Consider the following 26,979-nt stretch of genomic DNA (forward strand, 5'->3'; position numbering starts at 1 on the left):
ATCATAGTAGGACTATGACTTATGTTCATTAGAGCGATCAGTGGTACTTAAGGAGTTAGATATAACTACAGAGGCATAACGGTTATTGGCCCAGCTGTACTTACGAGCGATCTGTGAAGGGTTATTGATGCGTTATTTTATGAGGTGGAATTATGGATGAAATGCGGTGATGGAATTGCGCTAAGCACTCAAGTTTTCTAAGTGGAATCCAAGTGTAAACCCCATTGAGTTTCCTGGTAAGTCCAGGGTCGAAATCAGGGACTTGAAAAAACAATATGTGGTGGTAATTTTCAGAAGACTTTGCGGTAACCAAATAAATCAAGTGGTTGTTGGGAATGTTGTTGTGGTAATAAAAATAAATAAATGCGGCGGAATTCGAAAAGAGTTGACAAACGGAAGATGCGATAAGTATGCGGTGAATGGGTTGAGAAGGGTTTCGACTAACATTTCCTAGGATGCGTTCATGCTTTGCGATCATGCAACACATATACAATAGTAAACCATCTCTCGATGTGAATGTTATGGATTCTAATGCTAGAACGCATGCGATATATGCGTTAAGTCTATAAGACCTACACATTCTTATTTATGCGATGACAAAATGACACACACACAAATAAGGCGACCACATAATATCATACTTATCTCTAGGGTGCATGCGATGCACGTTGGCAGACAAAGCTTATCTCTAAGTCCCTATCTCTTGTTTATGCAGTTCTAATCTTGCTCTCTCGAGTCTAGATTCTAACTTAGCTATCTCAAGTCTTAGGTTCTTTCTTTAGACTCTCTCTCAAGTAGCTCTAAAGGGATGTTTGGCACAGCATAAAACAAGATAACCACAAGCAATAAACATCCTAGGTCATGTTAGCTTAGTTCTTCTCAACCCATTCGACAAATTTAACTACTCATGCATGCTAAGAGAGTGAACAGATGTAGAATAAGAACTTCCATTATATAAATATGAAGATAAGGTACAAAATAACAATGCAAGAAGAGAATAAAGAGCCTAGTAGCAATCTCTTGCTTCCAAGGATTTTACACTGTCTTTTATACTCGTGTTCAAAAGATAATCTCGCTCTCGCGAAAGTCAACCCGCTCTCTGCTTCTACGCCTCCGGGTTCTCTCTCGAGTTTCCCTGAGCGATCTTTCAGCGTCTCTACTCTTCCCTTGCTCCGCCTTAAAATAAAAAGGAAACTATGAACACAGCTAAAGCTCTTAAATTGGTGAATAGGTGAACCCTTTTTCTGAAGGATGCCTTTGGAATTTATAGAGCTTCAGGGTGAAGAGCGGCTTCTCTCTTTTGATTGCACAGCTGGGATGGCTTTAATTCCCTGACTGATGCACCGGATATTTGTCACCGAAAAGCTGAATGTACTTGTTATCGTTAGCGGCTGTCAACTTAATTCGGATTCAACCGTCATCAGCTTTCTGTCCCATCGAGATTAATTATGCCTTTCACCCAGATGCGTCCACCAAGTTGCACCGGCTCTATGCGGAAATCTTTCTTGAGTAGATGTGTGTGAACACAAATCACCGCAAAGCCTTGTGGTGATGCAGCGCTCGACCAATGATTTCTTGTGATCGCTCTTTCTGCCTTGCGTCAACGCATATTCTGCATAAAAATACAAAAATCAACTGTTCTATGCGATGAACGAATTCGACCGTAATGTTATAAACTTAATGCTTTTGGACGCAATCTAACATATTTTATCAAGGCAAACCAGTATTGTTTAAGAACTTAGCACTGTAATAACGTACATTTCTACCCGTTATCACACCCTCAAATTGAAACAATGCTTGTCCTCAGGCATAAGCTAAAGATTTTCTTTAGCAAGTCGACAGTAAATCTCTTTTCCTAGATTTCTCAAGGATACTTCATTCAAATCCTATATACCAAAATTTGCTTAAGTCTTATTCAAGTCTCCTCTTAAAATATATCTAAGACCTAGGGACAGCAAGCTTAATCTTCAAAAGGACTTTACTCGATTCCGGGACATCGCATGATTTATTTCAAAAAAGAAAACGTTTCCACCGGGGTGTCAAATGATTTTTTTTTTATCCTTGCATTTCTTGACATTATTATTTTTTTTCTAACCTTGCGTTGTTCTAAGTGCCTTGCCTTCATTTTGGATTGCTCCCACGTGTGTCATGCGGACATCCAACTACGAGCAATGCGCTCTTTCTTGGGCTAAACTCATACCTACTTGGCAGCGGAGTTTCGGTCATTGTATTTATGCATTGATCCTGGCAACTTACTTTCGTTTTCACTTGCCCCCACGTGTTTCGTGCGAACATCCAACTACGGGTAAGTGCCCTTCACAACTTAACTCTTATCAACATGGGTTTCCCATTGCATTGACAGTGGAGTTGTTATTAAAATATTTTTTTTTTTAGAATAAAAATAGCAAGGTCGAAAATAAATTCCTCACCCCCAAATTTAAAATGCAGCAATGTCCTCATTGCCAAAAGATTGAAAGAAGTCATGCGATGTTCTTTGAAGGCTTCGTAAAGAGAGTTTGAAAGAAAGCTAGCAAACCCCTAACTTCTAGAAATATTTCATGAGGTGACTATCTTAAGATTAATTTGACTCTAGCATATACAAAAGAAATAGAAGCATGTTTTTCATCATTGAAATCATAATTGGCAAAGAGACAACATGCGGTAACTTACTAAATTTATCCATGTCAAATGATTGCAGTAATCAAAGAGGATGCAGTGATAAAACTTTTATAACTAAAATGCGATGCGATAGTGCAAAATTTAAAATAAAGTTAAAGAAGAATACAACCCCCAAATTTGCGTTGTCGCCCGCATTGTGTATTGATGCATCCTTCTTTGCGGCGATCTATCTTCTTTGGATTGCAGTGACGGAATAAGACAAGTTGCTTCTTCATGTAACAACTCCGCAATCCTGCGCCTCGATCGTTGCAAGAAAGACAGAGAGAGGATCAAATAAGATAAACAAAATAAATGCCTTTTTTTTTTAGAGAATAAGAATAGATAAAAAGCTGAAAAGATATAATATAATGAAAATTCAGAGTAGTAAAGAAAAGTTGAAGATTCCATGATTCCAAAACTTGCGTCCCTGATGAATTTCGATCATCTGATAACTCAGGGACCACCTACTTTCTTCTTTATTCAAAGTTTCTCAGTTCCACATACTCGACTTAGCGATGCCAGCCTTCTCCGTGATATGCATTTACTCGCTGCCCATTAACTTTGAATATGTTAGTTCCGTCATCATTTGATAATTCAACCGCGCCATGCGAAAATACCTGTCTAACTATGAATGGTCCGGACCAACGTGACTTTAATTTTCTAGGGAAGAGCCGTAAACGTGAGTTGAATAGTAAGACCCTCTGCCCGACTTGGAGGTTCTTACCGCATATGTGTTTGTCGTGCCAGTGCTTTGTGTGCTCTTTGTAAATCTTTGTGTTCTCATATTCGTTAATTCTCCATTCTTCTAGATCGACCAGTTGAAGTTTTCTTGCTTCTCCTGCTTTCTTCAAATCAAAATTAGTTTCTTCACCGCCCACAATGCCTTGTATTCCAGCTCCAGAGGTAAATGACATGCCTTATCAAATACCAATGCATACGAGGACCTACCTATGGGTGTTTTAAATGCAATCTGGTATGCCCACAATGCATCGTCGAGCTTTGTTGCCCAATCTTTTCGCGAAGGCCTTATTAGGGTATGCGGTGGCCACCTTGTGGAAAATGTTATATTTGCGCAGCAACTCCTTGATAGTATGATTGACAAAGTGAGACCCCTCATCACTTATTATGGCACGTGGAGTGCCAAAACAAGTTAAGATGTTTTTCTTCAGGAATTGAGAGACTATTGCCACATCGCTTGCGGCACATGCCACTGCCTCTACCCACTTGGATACATAGTCGACGGCTAATAAAATATAATGTTTACCATTCGAGGGAGGGAATGGTCCCATGAAGTCGATACCCCATACGTCGAACAACTCAAGCTCCAAGATGATGTTCATCGGCATTGCATGTTTCCATGAAATGTTACCGGTGCGTTGGCACCGATCGCACTTCATCACGTAATCAGTTGCATCCTTAAACAGTGTTGGCCAAAAAAATCTACTCTGTGCTTCTGGAAATTGCTCGCAAACCAGATAGTTGACTATGTTAGCATACCAAGGCAATATACGGTGGTAATTTTCAGTGGAATCCAAGTGTAAACCCCACTAAGTTTTCTAGTAAGTCCAGGGTCGAACTCAGGGACTTGGAAAAACAATATGCGGTGGTAATTTTTAGAAGACTTTGCGGTAACCAAATAAATCAAGTGGTTATTGGGAATGTTGTTGTGGTAATAAAAATAAATAAATGCGGCAGAGTTCGAAAAGAGTTGGCAAACGAAAGATATGATGAGTATGCGGTGAACGGGTTGAGAAGGGTTTCGACATTTCCTAGGATGCGTTCATGCTTTAAGATCATGCAACTCACATACAATAGTAACCATATCTCGATATGAATGCTACGACTTCTAATGCTAGAACACATGCGATATATGCACTAAGTCTATAGGACCTACGCATAAGCCTCTATTCTTATTGATGCGATGACAAAATGACACACAGAAAAATAAGGCGACCACATAATATCATACCTATCTCTAGGGTGCATGCAATGCAGGTTGGCAAACAAAGCTTATCTCTAAGTCCCTATCTCTTATTTATGCAGTTCTAATATTGCTCTCTCGAGTCTAGATTCTAACCTAGCTCTCTTAAGTCTTAGGTTCTTTCTTTAGACTCTCTCTCGAGTAGCTCTAAAGGGATGTTTGGCACAACATAAAACAAGATAACCGTAAGCAATAAACATCATAGGTCATGTTAGCTTAGTTCTTCTCAACCTATTCGACAAGTTTAGCTACTCATGCGTGCTAAGAGAGTGAATAGATGTAGAATAAGAACTTCCATTGTATAAATATGAAGATGAAGTACAAAATAACAATGCAAGAATAGAATGAAGAGCCTGGTAGCAATCTTTTGCTTCCCAGGCTTTTACACTGTCTTTTCTACTCGTGTTCAAAAGATAATCTCGCTCTCGTGAGAGTTAGCCCACTCTCTGCTTCTACGCTTCCGGGTTCTCTCTCAAGTTGCCCTGAGCAATCTTCTGGCGTCTCTACTCTTCCCTTGCTCTACCTTAAAATAAAAAGGAAACTATGAACACGGCTAAAGCTCTTAAATTGGTGAACAGGTGAACCCCTTTTCTGAAGAATGCCTTTGGTATTTATAGAGCCTTCGGGGTAAAGGGCGGCTTCTCTCTTATGATTGTACAGTTGGGATGGCTTTAATTCCCTGACTGATGCGCCGGATATTTGTCACCGAAAAGCTGAATGTACTTGTTATCATTAGCGGCTGTCGACTTAATTCGAATTTGACCGTCATCAGCTTTCTATCCCATCGTGATTAATTATGTCTTTCACCCAGATGTGCTCGCCAAGTTGCTTCAGCTCTATGCGGCAATCCTTCTTGAGCAGATGTGTGTGAACACAAATCACCGTAAAGCCTTGCGATAATGCAACGCTCGACCAATGATTTCTTGTGATTGCTCTTTCCGTCTTGCGTCAACGCATATTCTGCATAAAAATACAAAAATCAACTGTTTCTATGCGATGAACGCATGCGACCGCAATGTTATAAACTTAATGCTTTTGGACGTTATCTAACATATTTTATCAAGGCAAATCAACATTGTTTAAGAACTTAGCACTGTAATAACGTGCATTTCTGCCCGTTATCAGTTATCGCGCTGTTGATTGGTTGATATGGACACATAATATATCTGTGGTAAGAAGAGTTCAGTTGTCGGTCTTTATTGGAGTGTCTGGCAGTTAATAGATGGTGGATCCCATGGCTAAAGAGTTTAATTAGTTATACACGTACCGCTGAAGCTTCGAGCTACAAGTCCATAAGGTCCCCTTGGTAACTCAATGGATTCAAGTTGAGAATCAGTTCTTAGTGTTGATTTATGTTCAAACTGACAAGAGGTAATTCGATTATATATGATACGATCGGTGTGATGTATGAGATACATCAACTGGAGGATTAATGTAAATGAGATTTACATTAAGTACCATGAAATAGAAAAATAACTATGGTTTATATGTTTCATGAGAGGAAATATTAAAACTACAGGTTATAAATATAATATGGTAAGTTGGTTCTCATATTTATTTATAATAATATTAATTATTTATTATCTCTTTTTCTCTAATAACCAATTAAGTGGGAGGTTATTGGTAGTTTCATGGTAACCGTGAGATAAAAGAAAAAATGTTTTCCTAAATTTAGTAGATGTTGAGAAAAAGTTTCTATTCTCGAAAACACTTATGAAAAATCATTGTCAAGTGAATAGGATTCACTAAACGATAGTTGAAGAGAGACTAAATGATCGTGCAGTGACACTACATGATCGTTCACTCAGCTGGCCATTAGCTAAATGATCGCGAAGCTTTTACTAAACGATCACATAGCATTTGTTAAATGATTGGGCATCGTCTATTCGATAGACCTTTGTCATCTCCCACTTGCTCAATCGTTAACACGATTGTTCTTCCTCCGGTCTCTTCCTCTAACCAAGTCCTCACAGAGCCCACACTTCTAGATTCTCACACCGAGAATACCAAGGTAGCCATTGTGGTGGTGTCGTACTCAACTCAACTGAGGTCGAGGTATTTGGAGGTCATTCGCTATGTTCATGATCTTGGAGATCGCTGTGTTCGAGTTCACTATTGATCGTGTTGTGTTCGAGCGTTCGTGTGTTACTGGCTCGGAGTTGAAATGAGCATTTGTGATCGAGGGAGTTTAAAGATGAGTCTTTAAAGGTATGATAATCTTTCCCTTGATCTTTTTAAAAGCATGCTATAATTTCATATTGTGTATAACCAGTAAGTTTCGTTTCTAGATTTTAATTGTGTATGTTCAAATACGAATGAAATTTGGAACGATCATTTCGCTGCTCATAGAAATCCTCATGTCTGATTTCCTTCACTAAGACACTTCAAGAAGTTGAGGATATGAGACAGGTTCCCTATACATCAGCAGTCGAAAGTCTGATGTATGCAATGCTATGTACTCTTCCAGACATATGCTTTGCAGTAGGGATTATCAGTAGGTATCAGTCCAATCCTGGTTATGCACATTGGACTTCCATTAAGAATATCCTCAAGTATCTTAAGAGAACGAGGAACTACTGCTCGTATATGAAAATAAGGATTTGATCCTTATAGGATATACTGACTCCGATTTTCAGACTGATATAGACTTTAGAAGATCTACTTTGGGATCGGTGTTCACTCTAAATGGAGGAGCAATAGTGTGGAGAAGTATTAAGCAGAGTTGCATTGCAGACTCCACAATGGAAGCAGAATATGTTGTTGCATGTGAAGCAGCCAATGAAGTAGTATGACTTAGGAAGTTTGTAGCTGATCTGGAAGTTGTTCCAGACATGCATCTACCAATCACTTTGTATTACAATAACAATGGGACAGTAGAAAACTCCAAATAACATAGAAGGCATAAATGTGAAAAACATATTGAGCGTGAATATAATCTCATCAAGAGATCGTGCTAAGAGGAGAAGTTATTGTGGGACAAATAGCGTCTGAGCATAATATTGCTGGTCCGTTTACAAAGGCCCTCCCAGCTAAGATTTTCGAGGGTCACTTGAAGAGTTTAGGACTATTAGTAGAATAAATAAAGCAAATGGGAGAAATTGTGGCTATAGAATGCCCTAGTTTATTATGTTTAGATTTCTCTCATGGTACTCACTTTTATGGTAACCCACTAGGAGTTTTAGTCTAAGTGGGAGTTTGTTGGACGTCCTAAAACTCGTAGTTTGTAAACAGTAAACATATATGAAGTTTATTCAAACAAATATTGTTGAATGAAAATGAATTGATCTCTAAATCCAAAAAAATACGAACCCTTTGGCTATTGTAATGAATACTTAGATTTTATCTAGAGACATAAACTGGATCAAGTTCAAGTAAAATAGCCTAAATAGTTTATAGTACTTGGATTAGGTTGGGTACCTATTTCTGGAGATACTATTGAATATGGCCCGCTTTATGATTGTTACAAATATTGTAAAATGTCATAAACGATGTGATCAGTTTGTTCATATAGAGATATGTGAGCAGGGGTGTTCTACATGATGAGATTGTGTAAGACTGACCACGAAATAATCACTGTTACGTATTAACACCATTTACTGTTAACATTGATTAATTTCACTTCTTGATGACCTAGATAACTTGATCTAAATCCTAAGTTGTCTATGAACTTCTGTTTATTCGGGATTGTCTTTTGATCTATATACGTAAGGATAAACTTAACAGCGTTGTTCTGTTTATTCGGGATTGTCTTTTGATCTATATACGTAAGGATAAACTTAACAGCGCTGCTCAATATGCCTTCCATTTCAAGGATAAGATCGTGGAGATAGCTGGGGACATAGAATTTGCAAGATGGAATTCACTCCCCATTTCAGGGATAGTAGAAAGGTTATTCCCTTAAGGGTTGATCCCAGGTCTGGAACAAGGGGCCCCATCCTCTCGTTGGCCTAAGAGGGAATTTAATGATTAAGATCCTAAATCAATTGTTCATTAGAAGGACAATGGTACTTAAGGAGAAAAGATGTAACTCAGGGGTAAAATGGTAATTGACCTAGCTGAAGTTACGAACAACCTATGAAGGATCAACTTATTGATGACGGTTATATCAAATGAATACATAATATATCTACAGTGAGGGGAGTGCAACTACAGGCTATAGTGGCCAGTCTTGTTAGTTAACAAATGTTGATTACTAGGTTAAAGAGTTTGACAGATTATTCTTGGATCGTTGGAACCCATGGTATGTAGGTCTATCAGGTCTCCTTGCTAGCTCACTGCGGACAAAATTGAAGAACTAGGTGAAGTAAGAATATGAAATGTTCAAATTTGGTCTTTAGGAAAAATTGTATTTTATATAAGATATAATTTACAATTAAATAATTCATTAATTAATTTAGAGAGTAGATTTTATATTAGCGTGAAAGGGTTTTTAAAAATTGATTAACATGATTATTCAAAAATAGGTGTCAAAGTCACTTTAATAGGTGATATTAAATTTGTTTATTTTATTTAAATAATTTCTAAAATATGAAATTTGTCAAAATTTTGTTTTATTATAATTTTTTTTTAATAAAAAATTAGTTAGTGGAAAAATCCAATTGTTGGATTATCCCACTAACTATGTGTGTTTTGAAACGGCTCTTGCTAAGCTTGACACCTATCTTTTTCATGCTAATGGAGTTTGAGGTGAAAGTCATGTAAGGAGGGTTTTTGCATGTGTTTTGTTTATAAATAGGTTTTGATTTTTAAAAATTAAAAGCTAATGCTTCCTTAATTATTCAACCTTTTATTCTTGCACAAACTCTTTTTGACTCTCCAAATTTAATTACTGAAATTCTCTATCTTTCACTAATAATTCGGTCCTATAACCGTGTTCTTCAACTAAAGAATAGCGAGGATTTACCGTTCGTGGTGCCAATTGCTCACGGAGACGAAGTTTATCGTAGAAACTATAAAGGTTGTATCTCTAACTCTCTTTGCATGCTTAATCCTTAGTTAATTATTTGTAATTAGAGCGTTATTATTCGTTGCTTTCGCTGTTCATGCTTATATTTTCCAACAGAATAAAGATGATATGCAAAGGACATCATGGCAAGAGAGCAATAGTGTGGGTTTGGTCAGAACCGATAGGGATCCAACAATGGTGTGGACGAGTATTGGGCATGCATGGAGTGAATCTGGGCATGCAGGGAGTGGATCTGTTATAAGAGTAGGATAGGCGATGTGAACGAACACACAAACGAATTGGAGAAGGTCTGAGTGTTGTCGGATCTGGGCTGTAACGATAAAGGACAAGGTAGACCTGAGTAGCACTAAGCAGATCAAAGTAGATTTGGACGAGGATCTTGACAGATCTAGGCTGTGTGGATTTGGGCATGGGTGGAAGGGGCTGAGCAGGGTGGCGCCGAATCTGGTCGACGAATGGTTGTGTTTATGGGCACATTTGGAGACTGATGTAGTTGGCCACAAATCTAGACACGGGTGATACATCGATTTGACAAAGGCTGGGCATGGGCGTGTGTGAAACTAAAGCAAGGATGAGCGTGTTGGGATATATGCCCCTAAAGCCTCATAGTTAATATGTTATTTGAAATAATGATTGATTATTTTATGTATGCAATTATCCATTAAGGAAAGATCCATGGTTATTTTATGTAACTTGAACAGTATGTTTTAGACATACAGGTGGATCATGTTTAAGTAATAACCTAAATGGTATGTAGTATACAGATAAGGTTGGGTGCCTTATCATAGTGACACTATGAATACGACTCACTTTATAAATGTTACAAGAGTTGTAAGTGTTACAAACAATATGATCCAAATCGTTCATGTGGAGACATGTCAGTGAAGGTATCCTATACAAAAAGTTTGTATAAAACCGGATCATAAAATGATTAATCTCTCTTTATAACATTATTGGCTGAAGAGATTAACATTTCATAGGATGACCAAAGGTAACTCGACCTTAATCCTGAATGAGTTATGAATTCCTGTCTATGAGGACATTCCTTTGATTTGTATGGGTGAAAGTGACCCGCCTCGCCGATTCAATATACCTACCAATTTGGGGATTTATCTGAGCAAGGAGTTGGGAACATAGCTTCACAAGATGGAAATCGCTCATTCTCATCTTCATGGTAAATAGATGAATTTCTCCTTTTAGTACTGATTTTGGATCTTGAACAATAGGGTCTCTCCCTCCCATTAGCCTGTGAGGGTTTTGTTTATGGCAGAACCATAAACAAGTTGTTCATTAGATGATTAATGAGACTAAAGGAGTAAGAGGTAATTACAAGAGTAAAACGGTAATTTGAACCAGTTGTAATTACAAGCAATTCATGAAGGATGGACTTATTAATAATTGGTTATATCCATGAACAAATAAATATCTACGGTGCGAAGAGTGCAACTGTGGGTCTTTAGTGGAATGGCCCACAGTTAATGAATATTCTACAATGCGAAGAGTTGGTTATATCCATGAACAAAGAAATATTCGTGAAGGGTTGACTTATTGATAATTTGTTATATCCATGAATAAAGAAATATTCTACACTGCAAATAGTGCAACTATTGGTCTTTAATCAAGTGACTCAGTTAATTAATGTTGATTAATTTAATTAAAGAGTTTAATGAATTAATCTCGAATCATTGAAGCTTCTAATCTGTATGTCCATTAAGTCCTTTGTTAGCTCACTAAGGATAAAATAAAGAATATTTAGTTTTGGAAGAATTTGAATTATTCAAATTATAAGGGAATTTATGTTTATTGTATGCGATATAATTAATATAATGTATGTAGATACATTATATTATAAAGTTAATTTGAATGATTAAGCTATGAGAGAATAATATATTTGAATAAGATTCAAATATTAAATAATATGAATGAGATTTATATTATAAATATAATTTAAATTTAATATGAATGAGATTCGTATTAAAACTATATATTAAATTTAATATGAATGTAATTCGTATTAAACTTGGCAAAGAGAAAGAGTTTTTATTTAAATAAATAAATGATTTATTAGTTGGGAAATTGCATTGTATGTCAAATACATTTTTAGAAACTAAATCCATGACTTAAACCTTTTTGTAATTTTAGATGTGGCAATCACATAACAATCACATAAAAATCAGATAGCAAATCATACAGAAATCAGATAGCAATCACATAACAATCACATAATAATCACATAGTAATCAGATAACAATCAAATTTTTAAGTAGAAGTTTCTTGACATGTTTGCAAAAAAGCAAAGGCCCAATTTTCATTTTTTTTATTAAAGTTACAATTGCCTCTTATTGTTTTAGTATTTAACTTAATTATTTTTTAAAAGAATATTTAAATTTAAATTTAAATTTATTGTAATATTAAATAAAATTATATAACAATCGATAACTGTAGTTAATTTTAAATTTTTAAAGAAATGAAGGGAACTAATTTTTTTAAAGAATAAAAACTTAATAATTTTTTTAAAAAAATAACTAGTATATTATTAAATAATAAATTAAAATAATTGAGATAAAAATTATAGTTTACTTTTTCGAATTTTTCACAAATAAAAAAAAATGTCAAACTATTTACAGAAATAGCAAAAAAGTATCGATAGACACTAATAGACTTCCTTTATCAAAGAAAATTAAAATTCTACTATTTTTTATAAATGATTTCCCTTATTTTTCTGTTTCTAAAAATCTCCTTTATTTTTTTTTTATGCTTAAATGAAGAAAAAATAAATAAATGGTCAAAATTTAACTCAAACTGTGGTGGCTAGAGAGAAAATGATTGTCACACAGTACCATATTTAATAAGAAGTACCATATTTAATAAGAATACTATGGTTAAAACTTAACTCCACCTTCAATTTCTCATTAATTTTTCAGTGGTTGAAACATTTTTCAAAATAAAGCAATGCATTCCAACAAAAACAAAAAAAATATCTTTATTTTTCTAGATATTTTCAAATGGACCTGTTTTGTCTATATATTTTTTAAAAAATACATTGTTCTTCCTATTAATTCCCGCTAGGAGAATAAGAAGAAAAAAAGAGGGGAAAAAATAGAGAAAGAGCAATAGAGAAGATGTTCTATTTGATTTCACATTCTTTTATTATTTTTGTTTGCCAAATCATATGTTTTAAATTTTAATTTAATGGCAATGAACATGTTTAAACTTTATTAAAAGTATGAAGACAAATTGGTTGTTCGAAAATATAGGCATCTAAATAGAACAACCATGAAAATACACTAACCGAAATGTTATTTTAACCTTAAAAAATTCTAAAATTTTAGAATATAAAAATACCGAAAGCTCTAGAATCCAATTACAAAATTTAAAATTTGGAAGACCAAATAGACCGTTATAATTAAAAAAAAAAAAAAAAAGAAGAAGAAAGAAAAGTTGTTAACAACAAACATTTAGCCCCTAATAATAATTTCACTTTTGGTTTTATGTTTTCAAATTTTATATTTGTTTACTCCCAACATGAACTCATGTTGATATTACGTACATTCCAAATGTTTGATATATTAAGGCAGATTTGATCATTATTAGTTTGATATTAACAATAAACATCATTTTTATTTTTCAAAATTTAATATCTACTCTCAATTGTCGTTAGAGCTTAGAGGTTTGAATTTCCTCTCTTAAAAAAAAAAAAGTACAGATCTGTGAATTTGAAAACAAGAGATTAAATGAAAACAGGGTAGTATTTCATATTTTCGTTTGGTAGCATAATTTAGAAATTAGATTCTAATTTAAACAATGATAAACTAATTATAGTTACCGACTAAATATTAGTTGACAATAAATCATTATTAATTTATTTATGAACATGTTTTATTTTAGAAAAAATGTAATTATTATTTTGTAATATTATATAATTTATAGCAAAAATTGAAATTTTAATCTCTATGGGAACATGTTTCATGATTTAACTAAATTCTAAATTTTAAAAACATATGAACAGTATTACTATAAGGACCAAACTTAGAATTTAACCTAATTTAATTTACAATACATTACAATTTATATTTTAATTAAAAAGTTGAATTGAGTTTATAACATGACATACTATAGTTCTACATGTTTTTATCTTTATTTAATTATTCATTTTAAGTTTTAAATTTCAAATTCGGGATAAAAAAAAACATAAAAGTGTTGTTTTCAGATTTTGCACGGTTTGAATCCCAGAAACTGAAAATAGTTTTTTAATTAACAACATTCGAGTTGTCCATGCGCTAAATTTAGTAAATCTGAAAATGTATTCGATTGCAAACTAAACCAGTCCTTAATTTTTAAATATAAAAACTCAAATAATCATCACCAGTAAGTTTGGGCTTAAGGGAAGAAACTTTTCATTTTGTTTTGCCAATTTTATTGGAGGGTTATATGGTTATGTTAGTTAATAATATATTAGCTGGATTCATTTTTACTTTTAACAAAATTGCATTGGTTTTGGTTTTGATTTTTTTATTAAAAAATTGTGATATTCCTCACTCAGTTATCTTCTCTTTTAATATTGACAGAAATGATTTGAGTATCTTCCTGGTTTCAAAATTTAACTATTAAATAATTAATAAATAAAATATTTTAATTCAATTTAATATTTGGACATAGGACTTATGTAAATGGAAATCTATCTAAATCAAAATAAAACTAAGAGTTGTTTTCAAATATAGGAAAATGAATCAAAATATTTACAAATAATAATAAAATATCTATCATGATACAAATAGACTTATATAGTATAGTAGTGGTGAATATTTTTAGCGGTTTTATCATTTACAATAATTTTTCAAAAAAATAATATTGTTTGAGTTATTAAACCATTATTACGATTTTTTTCATCTAAAAAAATATTTTTATTTAAATAAAAAGTTGGAATTTGATTTAATTAGATTTTGAAATTAGTAAATATTTTTATTAGGATAGAAAAAACGATATATTGATTTAATTAGAATTTGAAATTAGGCAAGTAATCAATCTGTCCAAATAAAAATTAAAACATTTTTTTTTATATAATGTAATAGTTAATACAAAATAAAAAGGAGATTTTCAAAAATTAAAATAGCAAAATTTTAATATTCTTTGATAGAGGTTAATATATCAAATTTTAATCTTATTTGAAAATAGTTTAAATTATATTTCAATTTTAATTTTATTTGGTTATCAAATCTAGATAGAAGCAATCATCTAATATATATATATTTTATATTTCTGTAAATAATTTGATATTTTTTATCTGTTAAAATTTTTCAAAAAAAACTTTAAATTAAAATTTAAATCACGCACAAATCAAATCTATCCAAATTAAAATAATAATATTTTAAATAACTAAAAGCGAAGGGTTTAAAGAACGGAAAAGAAAATAAATTAATGTTTAAAATTGAGTAAATAATTAGATTACTCATATCAAAACTAAAAAATATACGCCATTGTTAAATAATTAATTCAAATATTTTAAAGATATCAAGTTTCAAATTAGGTAGTTAAGTTTGTCAATTTAAATTTATAATGATAATTATTTAAATATTGATAAACTAAAATATAATCCAAAAATTATTTTCTTTAATAAATTTAATCTAACCTCGTAATTAAGTTATATTTTAAATCAAATCTGCCTTAAATAATGCTTTCCAAACGGGGAAAAAAACATAAATGGGATAGAATTGGAGAAAAAGGAGAGAAAAAAAAAAGGAATAAGAATCAAAATATAGGATTCAAAGCTTGTATTCGTGAACTCAAGCTGAAGCTAATTCCCTTTGATCAGATCAGATGCTTTCTCCTTCTTCTTCTTCTTCTTCTTTATATCTCTCAAAATTGCTTGAATTGCAATCCAAGGCTTCTGAGTACATTGTACGATAAGAGGACTGTAAAAGTAACCCACCATTGAATCGGTAAACCTTTCTTAAAAGCACTTTTGTTTTTTATTGGATTGGATTGAATCACGAGCCGCATCAAAATTAGCCTCTCAATCGATTCCGAGTTTCTGTTCATGGCTGGTTTCGGTTAAACCGCGTGCTTTTAGCGGGTTTTCTCTTTCTCTTTCTACTTCTCTGATCCTTCTTTTCTTTTCTTTTCTTTTTTTTTTTTTTTTTACCCCCTTTTTCAGTTTTCATATCAAACAAAAGATCCATTCCTGAAGTCCCAAAGGAATTTACATCCCATTTATTTTTCTTCCTTCCTTATTTACTTCCCTTAATTTCGTCATTTATTTCCACATTATTTGTTCTTATTATACTATTCTATATACTGCGATTTTTCCGTAATTTACTTTAGAGGAGAGAGAAGAAGAATTGCGGTTTCTGTTTCGGTTTCGGTTCAATTCAACCTCACCCCTTTTGAGTTTATAACCTTATTGAGGTACCCTTCTCTTACTTTTTGTTAATTTATTGATTCGGTTTCTGTTTGTTTCTGTTTCTTTTTTCTTTTTTTCAATTGAAGCTTTCTGAACAAACAATGGATTGCGTTTAACCTATCCTTTCCTTTCTTTTCGTTTTTTCTTTCTTTTTTTTTTTTTTTTTTTTTTAATGATGGGGTTTCCATTCCTTGTTTACTAATGAAATCGTTTTGATTGTCCGTTTCTTCCTAAACCAAACAATTTCCTTTTACTGGGTCAATTTTTTTTTATTATTGTTTTATAATATTATCAACCATTTGATTTCAATATTTTCTTATTTTTCGTATATCTTTTGAAATTTTAGAAACTGGGTTTCAATGAACACATGCAATTGATTATCATTTGGGTCTTTTTTTTTTTCTCATCTTCTTAGAATTCAGTCATAAGTTTAGAGGGTGTGATTTTGTAAATCAACCCATTGACATCTGTTAAAGCTCTTGGTTGAGACAATTCGAGAAACAATTCTTTTCTGGAATGCTTTTGCTTTTGCTTTTGTAGCTCTCTTGAATTGAGGGTAAGCATTAGATTTATTATCCCTTGTTCAGAATATGATATATGATTGCTGGCAGATAGCTTAATTAGGCACATGCAGGACCTTCTTTTCCCTAATAGTTTCGCAGATTTTCATGGTTTTGTATGTGTGGTTGATTAATTAGGTTTTCATGACATTGTAGCCGATGGACCAGAATAAATTGGAAGCAGATTCTGAGGCAAAAGGGGTAAGATTTATCTTTTATTTTCTTGAAATTGAATGTATGTTGGATATTTATCCTGGTTCAGGTAAAAAAAGATTGTAAATATACGCTATTACCATCTGACCGTTTGATTGCATAGATCGTCTTCTCCTTCTATTCTAGAATAAAGTTCATAGATTTTTCTTGTTTAACTTTTGTTCATGAATTTTATTATGATTTTTGTTTGTTTACCTGGTGATCATAGGATTGTTGTTTGCTAATTACAATTCTTCAGTTTTTCTGGCGATTTGTCTCTAGTTCGAGGAGAATTGTGTTAAATGATAAAAATAGAAAGGTGTCTTGTTAACTTATTGTTGGTGATGTTTATTTGACGAGTGGTTAGAATGTTGTTATGATAGCTCGAGCCCTACGCTCTGCGATTTTTTTATTTTTATTTTTATTTTTTAATTATCAATTCATCCACTTGGAATCCTAGTCAAGTAATGAACTCGACTGATCTTTATTGTTAATAGTGATCTGTATTTTATAATGTCAAGCTTATTGAAGGTTTTCTTCTATACACCTGATTTTCTGCAAGAACTTGTTTTCAGGAAACTTGTTAATTTAGATGGTTAATAGGTTTTGGTTTTCTTTCCCAAAGTTCCATTTATTGGTTTTTTTTCTCTCAAATGAAGTTCTAGGTCTTATTCCTTTTCTTCTGATTGTAGTACATTGGCTATTATGCACCTATTTTATGTATATGTTGTGACTTGTATTCATTTCATTATTTGAAACATTGATGGTCTTTTTTCTAATTTGTTCACAACAAAATATTTACCAATTACCCTGCCTAATCACCAATAATGCGTTTTTGAAGTGGGTCTGGAGCTAACTTTGGGGGATTATTATTATTATGTTATTATTTCTCATTTTGATAGAAACCGGTCATTGAGAAAGCGGCATACAAAAACAACTGGGTTTTCATTGAGGAATTTCATTTATTTATTTCTTGTTTTTTACTATTCTTCCTCTATCATTTCATGCTTTTCAATTATTTGAGCTATTTTAGTTTCTGGATGCCCACGTGTTTTTTTTATGCTAAGGTAGACATATTTTTAAATGCGCTATCCTTTCTCACTGGATTTTCTCTTTCCAGGATTATTCTTCCAGGAGTAGCAATAAAAGTAACCAGACTGTTGAGAGGTCGGGAAGTCCTCAGCATCAGAAGGTATATAACTTGCACACCATTTTGGGATACCGTGGCAATAGAATTGTTGTTGAGAGCCCTGATATATTTATCGTTAGAGTTTCTGAGCTTCTTGGTGCTGTTTCTTTGCATTCTTATATAATTTACTTATATACTGTGATTGATTTATGTATCTTGGCCAAAAAAATGTTTACCCTTTATTAGCACTTCCTTTGTCATGTTGCAGATTTCAGCTAGGTGGGACCCGGATGAAGCATGCAGGCCTTTAATTGATGAAGCACCTGTATTTTATCCTACTGTTGAGGTACCTTTAAAAGAAAAATTATTGCACAGCTTCTTCTTCTTCTTCTTTTTATTTATTTATTATTATTATTTTTAATGTTTGTATCTGGGACATGATTTATAGCTGTCTTTCTGTTTCTCTTTTACAAACTTGTCACTTTCCACTTTTAATATTCGTTAGGAATTTGAAGATACACTTGGGTACATTGCTAAGATTCGTCCTCAAGCTGAATCTTATGGTATATGCCGGATTGTCCCTCCGTCTTCTTGGAATCCACCATGTGTTCTCAAGGAGAAATGTATATGGGAAAATGCCATGTTTTCTACTCGTATTCAGCAAGTCGATTTGCTACAAAATAGGGAGCCCATGAAAAAGAAAAGTAGAGGAAGAAAACGCAAGCGAAGGAAGCACTCAAAAACAGGATCATCAGCTAGATGCATGAATCTGGGTGTAGAAGCAAACGTTACTTCTGAGTCTGATGAAAAATTTGGATTCAATTCTGGGTTAGACTTCACACTCAAAGATTTCCAGGCATATGCAGACTATTTTAAGGAACGTTATTTTGGAATTAAGAAGGCTCAAGAGGATTTAAATTTTGATATTGAACCTACCAAGAGATGGGAGCCTTCTGTGGAGGATATAGAGGGTGAATACTGGCGGATAGTTGAAAAATCTACCGATGAGGTTGAGGTATAGAAATATTGTCTATTACTAGTTTTTGTATTTGTTTAATGTTTTCACGTCTGTGGCTACTGTGTTTAATTATGCCATATTACAGGTTTACTATGGAGCTGATATAGAATCAGCAACATTTTGCAGTGGCTTTCCTAAGGCCTCATCCCTGGTAACAGATGGAAATTCGGATCCGTACGTAAAGTCAGGTTGGAATCTTAATAACTTCCCTCGTTTGCCAGGTTCTGTTCTTTGCTTTGAGGAAAGTGATATATCTGGAGTTCTAGTGCCATGGCTCTATGTCGGAATGTGCTTTTCCTCCTTTTGTTGGGTAAGTTTTCCTCATTTTGTTGGCCAACAATTTGTTATTAACTGAAAATGACAGCTTAGTCTTTGTATCCGCTCTGCTGCTAACTTATTTAGTAGCTTTAATAAGCATGGATATGGCTACAAGACATGGATTTTGCACCAAGGTGGACATGGTGACATGCCAGTTTTAAAAATTCTTGAACACAAACATGGCAAGGAGATGTCTATTGAAATACACATTTTTGTTTTACAAAATATATCATTTTATACAAGAAAATCTAAAGTCAATATATTTAAAACATGAGTTTGATGTATTTCACTCTCAAAATTTATTTAAACGCACACAAGTCTCAGAGTGTCGAATTGTCCAACACATGTTGGACATGGATCCCCTAGCTTAACTAAAGTGTTTGTGCTTCTTAGCCTTAGTTTTAACTACTTAGTAGCTAAGGATCCTTATGTTTTTAAGGGAGGCACAAAAATAACTAATAAGAAATGTTTTAGGTTATTGCAAGAATTCTAATCCTTATGCTTCTGAAAAATTGGGTTAATGTATCTTTCCTTTCAGTAGCTTTTATTTTTTTGTAAGCTATTCCTAATAACCGAGTGTTTTGCACTTGGACCAAATGTATCTCACTTTGCAATCGAGAAATAGCAAACAAAGACACTGAAAAATTAATGCCACGTAGTTATCTTTTATTTTTGACATTAGAAAAATAAAAATCTGAAGGTTATAGAAGTACGTATGGTTGTGATGGAAGGAAGCCATACGGCTTATTGCATATTTATCATCTATTGCATCAATCTCTCTACATTTTGATAAAATGTATCAGGTAGGGATTTTACAATAAATCCATGGATTCTATATCACTCTTACCTTTTTAATACTCTAGCATGGAACACCTCTAACAGAGGGACAAATAGTCAATTTTTAAAGAACTTTTTCAACCTCTTTCAGATATGAATCTATCTGTTTCGGTGGGGAGGCAATAAGATGGATATTGATATTTAGCATAGGTTAGATGATTTTTGGGTCTAAGAAAATTCTGACTTGTGCTGTAGATTATATAGTTATATGCCGACTGTGTATGAAAGATTTACGTTTTATTATTCTCTTCTCAAAAGTCATTCCAGCCTTTTTGTTGTGATTTTTTGCAGCATGTTGAAGACCACCATCTTTACTCTTTAAACTATATGCACTGGGGAGATCCAAAAGTATGGTATGGAGTTCCGGGAAGCCACGCTTCTTCTTTAGAAGCTGCGATGAAAAAACATTTGCCTGATTTGTTTGCGGAACAGCCAGATTTACTTCATGAATTGGTAATTTGATCCATTTTATTATTTTCTAACCATGCTAGAATGAACTTGACAAATGTGAACATTTCACCTTAGTTGCGAGTTAAAAGTATTGTCTTACATTGTCTTTCAAATAGTTCATATGCTGGGGACAAATTTGTATCAACAATAGAATAATGGATTCTGTACGTACCTAGTCCAATTCAAAGGATGGTTGGGGACACTTGCTGTAACTCCAATGATCCTTTTACTGCACCTTTTAAATATCATGCTATATGTTTCTACCTTCTACTTTGATGTGGTCAACTGGTGTGCTTGTAAAGTTTCTGTCGGATCTTGTCTTGTTAGAAGCCATTATGTGTCCAATTATTATGTTGCATTTTTTCTGTTTCTCTCCCTTTTCTAAGAGCTCTTTAAAAATTATGGCTTTTTTCTTGCAACAGGTCACTCAATTATCTCCTTCAGTACTCAAATCTGAAGGAGTACCTGTGTATCGAGTGGTCCAAAATTCCAGGGAGTTTGTTCTTACCTTTCCAAGGGCATATCATGCAGGTTTTAATTGTGGTTTCAACTGTGCTGAGGCTGTGAATGTGGCACCAGTTGACTGGTTGGTTCATGGGCAAAATGCCATAGAACTTTATAGTGCGCAACGGCATAGGACATCACTTTCACATGATAAATTGTTATTCGGTTCAGCTCGGGAAGCTGCCCAGGCCCTTTGGGAGATATTAGTTCTAGAAAAGAAAACTCCGAGTATTCTAAATTGGAAAAGTGTCTGTGGAATAGATGGAGATCTTACAAAAGTGATCAAGGTAAACCTTTCTTTCTCTTCCTCCCAATATCCTGTGTTTGCATTTGCGTGGTCTATATGAATGTGGCACTGAGTAAGCCGTATGGCTTGATAATAAACTTGTGTTGTACTATGAAACTGATGTTTTCATGCATGTCAATATCCACAGACAAGAGTGAAGATGGAGGAGGAAAGAATGAATTGCCTTCCAACTAATATGAAGTTGCAAAAGATGGAAAGTGAGATTGATTGCAAAAGTGAAAGAGAGTGTTTTGCCTGCTTCTATGACTTATATCTCTCTTCAACCTCCTGCAAGTGTTCCCCCAATCGGTTCTCATGCCTTAAGCATGCTAGTAACTTTTGCTCGTGTCAAGTAGATGACAGGTGTGTTCTCTTTCGCTACAGTTTAAATGAGCTACACACACTTGTCGGAGCACTAGAAGGGGGGTTTGATGCCATTAAAGAATGGGCCTCAAGATACTGTAAAATGGAAAAGGACAATGAATCTGTAACCAAGGTTGAGTTGGACAGCGGATTAAATGAAAAACCATCTTGGTCCCCTGAAATAACAGATAATCTTAAAAGAACAGACGTCCCATGCAGTTCATCTAGCCATGCTTCTTCAGAAGTAGTGCAGTCAGAGTTTCATCGTGGATCACTTAGCCTTAATAATTCCCACCTTAGTTCCGATAGTCAAAATGACATTGTCAATAGTGAAGTTATGGTAATAAATAAAGGCAAGAAGGTGGAGCAGGAGTGCTGCATTGATTTGAACATTGACATAATTTCTGACGGTAATGGTAGTTGTGGGCCCCACAAATCGGATAGCAAGATAATCGTTGATTTGGATGAAACTTACCATTCGGTGTTTGCAGAAAAATACATTTGTAAAGCAGAACATGAATCAGATTTAATGAATATGGACACTGATCATGTAAACACTCCTCCGGTTAATGATTACTCTTCAAGTGTAGAAGATGGTGTGAGAATGTGTGGATCTAACGCCAGTAAGTTGTTTGGAGTTGATCTTTTGCAGTCGCAGTCGCAGTCAGCATTTCCATCCAACAACTACTCAAAAGTAGAAACTTTAAAACACTTAGATAAAAGGATGCCTTCTTGGCTAAGTTCTCCTTGGAAATTGGTTCCTTTTGTTGAACCTATAAATATTGGAACCATTATGTTTGGAAAGCCTTGGCACTGCGAGAAGGCCATATTTCCAAAAGGTATTACATAAATTATTTAACACAGCACCAAATGATTAGCTTTATTTTCCTAATACAGAGGGTTCCCTTTTTTATTATTGTTTTCTATGACTTCTTCAGGATTTAGAAGTCGAGTCAAATTCTTTAGTGTGCTTAATCCAACTAGTATCGTTACCTACACATCAGAAGTTCTTGATGCTGGGCTCCTGGGACCTCTATTCAAGGTGTCACCTCCTCTGCTTCTACGATTTCATGTTTCATTTTCATAGTTTTGTTTTCCTTGAAATGTCAAAAGTGTAGCGTTTCCTCTTTGTGCCTTTCCAGTTTCATGCTGAAGTGTTCAGGAGGGACCAAAATTTCACTTGTTTTTTTTTTAACATGCTTTCCTTTCTGCTAGTAAAAAAAAAAAAAAAAAAGAAGAGAGAGATTTGTTCAGCAGAACCTATATTTTTCTCTATTTAGTAGAGCGTTTGTCTTATTATTCATTCTGTTTTCTCAAAAACTAGCATTATAGCTTTTGCAGGACAGTCTCATTTAGAGAGTTGTAAGGAAATTGCTTATATATTAGTTGTTCATTGTGTGGAATTATATTCAGGTGACCTTGGAAGAATCTCCCGGTGAAAACTTCACTAATGTCTCAGCAACCAAATGTTGGGACATGATAGTACAGAGAATAAACCAAGAAATCGAAAAACAGAACCTTAGATTGGGAGGAATACTTCCTTTGCAGCTTTTGAAGGAAGTTAATGGACTTGAAATGTTTGGATTTCTTTCACCTCCTGTTATCCAGGTAGGACCTTGCTTAAATAGCTTAAATCAAATGGATTGTTACCTGGACAAGATCTCTGATGTTGGCCGTGGTTTTGACATTGTTTTCATTATCTGTTAATGATTTCGTTGTAATTTCTTATTGCAGGCTATCGAGGCTCTTGATCCTAAACACCAGTGTATGGAGTATTGGAACCACCGGCAGCAGTACGCAATACCCGCAAATTCAGGTGACAACACTTACTGCAAAAGTTCTGCTTTAAGATTGAATTTCTCTTGGGGCGAAACAAGTGCAACTACTTTTGATATCAATAGGGAAGAGGATGAAACTGTCACTCCAACTATAGGAATGGAAGGGCATCATCAAAATGAAGAACAAGTTCGATCGGTATTAAAGGGGCTGTTAAACAAAGCAAATCCTGAAGAATTGAGCGTGCTGCAAAGCATATTCTGCACAGAATTGCAAACTACTGAATTGAGAGCAGAATTTGCATCACTGATCAAAGAGAAGCAGGAAAAGTGTAGATAGTCAAGTAAAAGATATAGGAGCCATCATTCTTTCTAATTCAAGATTAGCATTTGCACGGTCATTTATCAAGTCTATTCTTGCTAACGATTCATAATTCGAACGGGAGATCCTATTCCTAGCTTAGACTTTGTGCACAAGTTAAATTATTCTGCTGGCTTTTTAGCTAGCTGTCTGAGATTTGCTAATATGACAGACTGCCATCGACAATGATTACGATTGATGTGATTGGCGCTGCTCTCGCCGTAGGAAATTCTGCTAATTTTGCTGACTATATGTGTAATTGTCAGTCTTATAGTTCCATACTAGGATATTGGTTTTCCAGAGTCCAGAGCTTGTATTTCTGTCTTTGATTCAAACTCAGCTGATTCTGTAACAAGAGCACTTAAAGTGCAGCTAGTGGTAGATTGGTATTGATGAGTCTGGTTGCCATTTTTGACCAATATTCTTTTATTGAACAAAAATCTGCTAGATGTGAACGTATAAATTTTGACTAGTTTATTGAAATTTTACTAAATTTTTTAATATATATACACTACTAGGATATAAGCCAAACACTTCCATCGACGATGGTCTTTCACTTTTAACTTGTGGTTTATCGTATTAAATTCTTATCTTCCTCGCAAGTTTCTGTATTCAACTTTAAAGACTTGTCTATTAAGGAAACTAAAAAGTAACTGGAATTTCATTTGGAAGAGGTAAAGTATTACAAACATTTTTCTGCTTAAGCTAGCTAATTGTTTTGGTGAGGGATTTCAAAGAAAGAGAATAAATCTAAGTGACTTTAACTTATTTACTCTAGTCATTTTACTTTTTAGTTAACATAGCTAGTAAACCTCTCAACTTTTTTTCTTTTTTTGGTTATCATCCAAACATAAAATTTTAAATATATGAATTTTAAAATTGTCTCATTTCAAACAAAGAAAAAAAAATTAATCCTCTTAGATTTCAAATAATAATAGAATTTGAAATCAAGAAATGATTCTTTTTTTTTATATCCGTGAGTGTCCGGGTCAACTTTCATACACCTTTCTTGAACTTTCTTAAATCTAAACAAATGGCAAATGATTAAAAGAAATTGTTAATGGTCATTATAACATGGTCTTATTCACTCTATACTTTACTTATTTATATTGGCTCTTATCATATTAAAATTCATGATGGTTCAATCACAAGTATACCATACACATGTCAAAGTGAGTACAGTTCAACAACATAAAATTTATACTATCAACTTTGAGATTAGAGGTTTGATTTCCTTACCTCACATATTGTCGGGAATAAAAAAACCATAAACATATCACATAAATGCAATTTGCTTTTAGCATGAGTTAACTTGCCTCTACCTAGACTATACTTGATGAATCTTGTCCTTTAACTAACCAAGGGAGGTATATAACATGCTTCTTGTGTGACTTTCTATAATATGTCAAAAACATATCATGATTGAAAATATTAATAAAAGTTTGTTCCATGCATACCTCTACTTGTGAATTCAAATACATCTAAACTAGATTTCCATTTTTCTTTCTAAAGAACATATAAATTAGAATTAAAAAGTAATTATAAATTGATGGCATGTATGCGCATGTTATGATTAAAAAAACATTTAACTACACCCAAATGTAAAAAACGACAATGATACTACTACTAATAATAATACAAAAAAAAAAAAAAATTGTAATCCAACCCAAACTTAGAACAATAACTATTTAGTGAAGTACTAACATGAGTATAATTTAATCATCACGATCAAAATCCTTTTAAGAGTCGGAGGAAAAGACTTAACCACATGTCAACCAAACCATAAATTGACAAGTATAAACAAGCAGAACTATTCATCAGCTTTTAGCTTGTAAATATGAATTTTCTTTCTACACTTAGTTACTATCAATCAACATTTTTGTTCTTTGAGTTCAACCATTGTGAGTTGGAGAATGGAATCTTCGACTTTTAGAGTGATAATTGATGCATCCACTGAGCTATACTTGGATCGACATCATCAACAATAACATAAATCAGATATATCTAACACCTAACAAATATCACACTTAAAATAAAAGAATTTTCAACTCTAGTTTTTCAAAATTAGTAGAAATGTAACAAAAATCTTGATAAACTTGGAAGCGAGGATGGGGATGCAATTCCTAACCTACCTACTCAATTGCCTTAATTTTGACCAGTAGAGATTACTTATGGTGGTGAATGAAACCAACTTTTGATTAGTTTGTGCACAGGTTGACCTAGACTTTTCTTCGAAGTCAAGTCCACTAGTGATAAGCTTCTAAAAAATATGACCTAGTAAACATTCTTAACACTAAAGAAACATCCTCCAAAAAAAATCCATCAACAGTCTTCTGAGGTAAAAGAAACCTAACAGTAATATCATTATTTCCTAACATTTCAACACATGAAAATCTCCTTGAGCTCTCATAAACTAGTTGATGCAAAGCTTGGCACTCTCCACCACCTAAATTAGCAACATTCTCAACCCAAGCACGTATCCATTTGAAAGGTATTGCCTTAAACCACCACAGTGTAGTCGTCTATCATCTTGTATATCCATTCCCTTTTCTCCATAGATAATCTAGCTTTTCATATTGTATTATCTCATAGTGTTAAATCACCGAATGACTCAAAAATTTAAGTTGTTGGATCAATCGATGATTTAATATGGTATTAGAGTAGGTAGTCCAGGTCCAAGAGATCCTGTGTCCAAACTCCTACAATGTTATAACCCTAAGAGCTATATTGATGAAGATGCATATCATTAGGTTTTTCCCAGTCATAAGAAGCTCTAGTACACTAGTCACGTTGAGGGCCACAAATATACAGACTGCGACTAGTTTTGATCTACCATGGTATCATGAGGGGAGCAATTTTAACAACCAACCACTTTGTGCAAGGAAGATATGGTCCCACATTCATATTAAAGTTCTTGACTAGTGACAGATTCAAGTTAAACATGGTCTGCATTTTGAATCATGGACTGTTTTCAAGTATAAATGAGGACCTTAGTTACCCTGGATCCTAAAAATTGAAAACAACTTCAAAGAATCAAGGAATGGAATTACCCTATCTGTTGGAGGCGATACCCTTAAATCTTCATTATCAGCAATAGTGTGTCAGGAGGAGCCGAAAGCATTTCCTAGGAACATGCACATGCAAGTTATAACTTCTTATACTGCGATCAAGGCAGAAAAGC

At 33.8% G+C, this 26,979-nt stretch overlaps 1 protein-coding gene across 17 annotated transcripts; it reads left to right on the forward strand.

Annotated features, from left to right (window-relative positions):
• The first annotated feature begins 15,301 nt into the window (after positions 1–15,301).
• Positions 15,302–24,217, forward strand: LOC120082870 (lysine-specific demethylase JMJ18-like). Of its 17 annotated transcripts, none has more exons than XM_090316425.1 (14): positions 15,338–15,544; positions 15,927–16,010; positions 16,704–16,766; positions 17,878–17,949; positions 18,155–18,232; positions 18,392–18,901; positions 18,990–19,214; positions 20,351–20,512; positions 20,932–21,300; positions 21,448–22,501; positions 22,601–22,704; positions 23,076–23,270; positions 23,397–23,478; positions 23,564–24,217. In XM_090316425.1, exons 3-14 carry the CDS (start codon positions 16,725–16,727, stop codon positions 23,593–23,595), a joined length of 2,925 nt encoding a protein of 974 aa, XP_090172551.1. In that variant the 5' UTR covers positions 15,338–15,544; positions 15,927–16,010; positions 16,704–16,724; the 3' UTR covers positions 23,596–24,217. The 17 variants fall into 17 exon arrangements, with proteins under 17 accessions (XP_090172553.1, XP_038894157.1, XP_090172549.1 ...); XM_090316428.1 differs by having other exon boundaries at positions 15,363–15,544; positions 16,722–16,766; XM_090316424.1 differs by having other exon boundaries at positions 15,379–15,544; positions 15,760–16,010.
• Positions 24,218–26,979: the final 2,762 nt, after the last annotated feature.

The sequence above is a fragment of the Benincasa hispida genome, chromosome 8, assembly GCF_027475165.1.
Source record: "Benincasa hispida cultivar pf3 chromosome 8, pf3_genome.v1.1, whole genome shotgun sequence".
Lineage (NCBI taxonomy): Eukaryota > Viridiplantae > Streptophyta > Magnoliopsida > Cucurbitales > Cucurbitaceae > Benincasa > Benincasa hispida.

Bases quoted from the DNA above. Each gene is read 5' to 3' on its own strand.
- LOC120082870 (XM_039038229.2), top strand. From the start codon at position 16,725: ATGGACCAGAATAAATTGGAAGCAGATTCTGAGGCAAAAGGG. The intron at 18,233-18,391 runs GTACCTTTAAAA...AATATTCGTTAG, and splicing joins TATTTTATCCTACTGTTGAG to GAATTTGAAGATACACTTGG. The intron at 18,902-18,989 runs GTATAGAAATAT...GCCATATTACAG, and splicing joins AATCTACCGATGAGGTTGAG to GTTTACTATGGAGCTGATAT.